The 4,950-nt window shown below is 34.6% G+C and overlaps 1 protein-coding gene across 1 annotated transcript in view; it reads right to left on the bottom strand.

Annotated features, from left to right (window-relative positions):
* The window catches only part of si:ch73-383l1.1 (receptor tyrosine-protein kinase erbB-4), a 439,732-nt gene that overhangs the window by 174,322 nt on the left and 260,460 nt on the right, over positions 1–4,950 (bottom strand). The window contains exon 3 of the mRNA XM_024288936.2: positions 3,963–4,149. Coding sequence (XP_024144704.1) covers positions 3,963–4,149 — 187 coding nt within the window. The remainder of the gene's footprint in view (positions 1–3,962; positions 4,150–4,950) is intronic.

Below are 4,950 nucleotides of genomic sequence, written 5' to 3'. Positions count from 1 at the left end.
CCAAAACAGCCTAAAAAAACAAAACAAAAAAAGCCTAAATTACCCAGAACAGCTAGCATGTAGTTTAAAAAAAAATAGCCAAAAAGTTAAAATTAGCCTGAAAAACTGAAAAAGATCCTAAATTAGCCAAAACAGCTAACATGTAGCTAAAAAAATAGCTAAACTTCAAAATATCTTAAAAAACTGAAAAAAGGCTTTATTTGATAAAACAGCTAGCGTGTAAATATTAGCCTAACTCCAAAACAGCCAAAAAACCTTAAAAAGAGAAGCCTAAATTAGCCAAAACAGCTAGCATGTAGCTGAAATTTTAGCTAAACTCCAAAATAGCCTAAAAAAACTTAGTAAATGCCAAAATAGTCCAAAAAGCTAGCAAAATATCAATTTTTAAAACTTTAAAACTGTAACATTTTAACATAATTATGAATAATAAAAATGCAGGAATATTATTCCAGAATAAATCAACTTAAACAACTTTCAATATTTTACCCTCCATAAAATTAATCTCTGACTCTTTTGTGACTTTTAATGCACCTTATTCATGTAACTTATTCAAGTTCATGTAATTCAGTGCGTCCTACAGTGCAGAAAAAATGCAGGCAAGAAACCTTAAGCTATTTTGGAGATGTAATCAAAGAGCAGAACCATGCAACTCCTTCTGAGAAAGCCTGACATGAAGCAGCCATAAATAAATAGGGTACAAGCAGCGGCCTGTTAGGCAAGCTAGGATATTTGATTTACTCCATTCTCATGAATCATTCTGTTGAGAGTTCGGCAGGAATTGGCACTTTGTCTTTGTTCTTCAGCCGCGCCGTTGAAGACATGTTGGACCGGAGTTTTTAGTCGCTGGCGGCTCAGGAAGGTTTAGCTAAATCCATGCTGGAAGGACAAACATATATGTCGTCTTTTCCAACCACGAACAAATCCGGTATATTTCCTTCAAGATCCAGGAAGATTAGGGAAAACAAAAGACATTCTGCTCTTCAAAGTTTCCCAAATGTTTGCTTTCGGGGGAAATCTAAGTGGAGGCAGAATAGAAGGAGAAATTTCAAATCCCCTCCCCCCCCTTTGAAATAAGATGAAAAACAGTAAAAATGTATATATATTACAATATTTATACATTTGAAATTAGACTGTATGTTTTTCTTCTTGAAGCGTTTAGTAATATTTAGTTGGATGTTCAACAATGTCAACAAATTAACATGAAAATACTGTATTTTTAGGCTCTGATAATATGTGAAGATATATATTGGCAGATTTCCAATCCATATCCCGTCAACTATTTTAGTGAAATTAAACAAAAACACAAATAATATATATATATATATATATATATATATATATATATATATTGCCAATGTTAGTATAGTAATTTTTATTCTGTAAACATTTGTTAAGCACGCTTGTTGGCATCACTATGTTTGGCTTTTTTTTTTACTTCATTAAAAACCAGTTAACATAAATATGTATATTATTAATTTTTTTTTAAGTGAATGAAAAAACTGACCACAAAAAACTGCTTAAAAAAATAAAAAAAAACAAGCAAAATGGGAACCTATTAAAATGTTTGATTTGGTATTGTTGTAAATAAGCTAACGCAGCTAGCATAGCTATGTCTGATAGCTTTTTTTTGCATGTTACTAACAAGGTTGTAAGTTACTGTAATCCCAGTAATGTTTGATTGAGAGGTATTAATCTTTTATTTATTTTTTTATTTTATCTTATGTGTACCAAACAATGTTGGGAGTTACAAGTATTGTAAATACGCTAACACGGCTAGCCTGTAGAGGTGTCGGACTGTGGTTCTATTGTTTTTTTTTTTTTGTTACTAACAAGGTTGGGAGTTAGAGTAGGCTCAGTGACGTTTGTTTTCATGGTATTATTCAGCTTTTTTTTTTTTTTTTTACATGTTGCAAACAAAGTTGGGAATTACAAGTATTTGAAATAAGCTAACGCGGTTAGCATATAGCTTTGTCTGATAGATTTTATTGTTTTTATGTTACTAACAAGGTTGGAATTTACTGTAATCACAGTAATGTTTGTTTAAGTAGTATTATTCAATTTTTTTAAGTGTAGCAAACAATGTTGGGAGTTACAAGTATTGTAAATACGCTAACACGGCTAGCCTGTAGGGGTGTCGGGCTGTGGTTTGATTGCTACTTTTATTGTTACTAACAAGATTGGGATTAACTGTTGTCACAGTGATGTTTGTTTTCACTTTATTATTCAGTTTTTTTCTATGTGTAGCAAACTATGTTAGAAATTAGAGTTACTGTAAATATGCTAACATAGCTAATGTTTAGCGTTGTCAGACCTTGTTCTTTTTTTGCATGTTATTAACAAAGTTGGGAGTTAGCGTCGTCACATTAATGTTTGTTTTCATGGTATTATTCAGCTTTTTTTTTTTTTACATGCAGGAAACCTTGTTGGGAATTAAAAGTATTGCACATATGCTAACATGGCTAACCTGTAGGGGTGTTGGACTGTGTGTGTTTTTTTTTAAATGTTACTAATAAGGTTGGGAATTGTCGTAGTCACAGTTATGTTTGTTTTAGCTGTATTATTTGGTTGTCTTTTTACGTGTGGCTAACAATGTTGTTAGTTACAGGTATTGTAAAAACTGAAATGTTTCTAACTTGTTGGGTGTCCCTAGCTAGTTCTATATTATATTTACTATAAACACAGTTAGCAGAGTCAGACTGACTGATTTATCTCAGACTCAACTTAGTGCACCTTTTTAGAATATGACATAACTTCTACATTAGACTTTATTAATGCTATCCTTTATCATCTGATTTGCCCTTGTAGTGCGAAAAATATGATAAACTTTTTGTGCAAAACAACAAAAAAACTTCGCATTTTTCTCACAAAATAATAAAACATGGACGTTTTGCAGTGGTCAAGGTTCAAACTATTGCAAAACTCACGTTTTTTTTTTTTTTTTAGAAAATGTATTTGTTTATTTGGATCTGAAACCAAATTGTCAGTTTAAGCCCAGGGAATCCATCCGTTTTCTGAATCCCTGTTGGAGTCATGAAGTTGCTGGAGCCTATCCCAGCTCTTGTTGGGCGAAAGTGTGGTGCTCCCAAAACTGGTGGCCAGTCTGTTGCAGAGCCACTCCCTCACATTCCCACTTAAAGAGACTACCTACAAAGTTTATTTTTGGACTCTTGGAGAAAGTCGGAGTATCCCAAGAAAACCCACACATGTACGAAGAGAACATGTTTACAAACTTCACAAAGCCGGGAATTGAACCAGGACCTTCTCATTGTAAAGTGAAAAGGAATTGTAAAGATTTTCTTTTTCTATCAGTGAATATAATGGGGAAACAGCCCCACATCACTGTAGTACCACCACCATGTTGACTAGCTGCTATACTGTTGTCTTTGTTCAAGAACTTGTCCCATCACTCTCCAGGGTATTTGTTGAAAAATTCCATTCTTTACGTTATATTGTGAACTTAAACGACCCCAATATAAATCAAGAGTGGAAATAAGGTAAAAGCTATTAAAGCAACCAAGACACTTTCAATTGTTTCAGAGATTTGATATGAAGAAGTGTAAAACAAGCTGCCACAGATTTCAACGCACAGCATCTCACATGACCAAAGCAAACAAACAGCAACAAAAACACAACAGATGCTCCAGAAAACATCAATGAATCCACTTCTAACGTCTTTCCGAGGAGCCCTCCTCTGGATGTGTAAACAAAAACACAATTAACAGCAAAACGGGGCTCGTGCAGATGATTAATTTCCCTGATTATCTTCAAAAGTTGACTTTCAATTTTGGGATTTAATTATAAAGGATCCATTTAATCTTTTATAATTGCGCACAAAAGAGTTCGAGGCAAAGAAAATGAGATTCCACGTCTCAAAAAGATGCTGATGAGGAGTTTAGCTCCTATTAAGCAAACATGTTGCATTAAAATCATGAGTTAGCTTGAGTGTGAACTCAGAATTTCACCTGTGAGGCTGCGAAGGCCCAGCTGTTTCAGGCCGTAGTTGCCGTCCCGTCTGTAGTTGAGGAAGATGGCGAGCGCGTAGCGGCCCTCGTACAGCGTGGTGCCTCGGATGATGCGCAGGTTCTCCAGCGGCAGGTACTCGAACTGATTCAGCGCCACCAGGACGTAGCCGGTTACTTCTCTGATGGACTGCGAGGAGAAAAAAAACAGTGATATTATAGTTTATCTCTGGTGTCCCGTGATAGATCTTTGGTCTTGGCCATAGTGGAGTTTGGAGCGTGGTGGTTAGAGGTTGTGGACAGGTGTCTTTTGTATAGATAATGACTTCAAACAGGTTCTATTAATGCATCTAATGAGTGGAGAACAGAGAAAGGAGTTACTGACCAAATACGTATTAGTTTATTTTTATAGTTTATTTGATATAAATGGCGCCTTAAAATTAGTCAAACAAGTCCGAACACATTAAATGTTCGAAGAACAATAAAAACACAGCTAAAAAGTTAAAAACAGATAAAAAAGAGATGAATTACATTACATAAAACCATAAAAACACCAGATAAAAAATAAAAATAAAACAATAAAACAGTAAAACACACCACCAGAGCAGAGTCTCATACAGTGTGAAAAGCCTGGAGTTAAAAATTGTTTTTAAGAAGTTTCTTAATAATTTCCAATCTACAATAATTTACAAATAAATTATTTAAAAATTAGACTATGTGATTTTATCTTTTATAGTTGAGGATAAAAACTTCATTCCTCTTTCATCATTAAATTGGGAGAACTTGCACAATTGATGGCTGACTGAATACTTTTTTTGGCCCACTGTACCCAAACCCTGTGATTTTACTAACGACTCCAGGAAGTGGGGTGGTCTAATGCGGCATTCCTTCCCTCCCTCTCAGCCTTTTGTCCTTCGCTCATTACCCTTAATGTGCTGATGCATTTCTCTCATTTTCTGGGCGCCGATGATGCTATTTGCATTTTCAAATG

The sequence above is a fragment of the Oryzias melastigma genome, linkage group LG2 (genome assembly GCF_002922805.2).
Source record: "Oryzias melastigma strain HK-1 linkage group LG2, ASM292280v2, whole genome shotgun sequence".
Taxonomy (NCBI): domain Eukaryota; kingdom Metazoa; phylum Chordata; class Actinopteri; order Beloniformes; family Adrianichthyidae; genus Oryzias; species Oryzias melastigma.
Note: the sequence above shows the minus strand (reverse complement) of the source record. Positions and strands in the feature narration are given on the sequence as shown.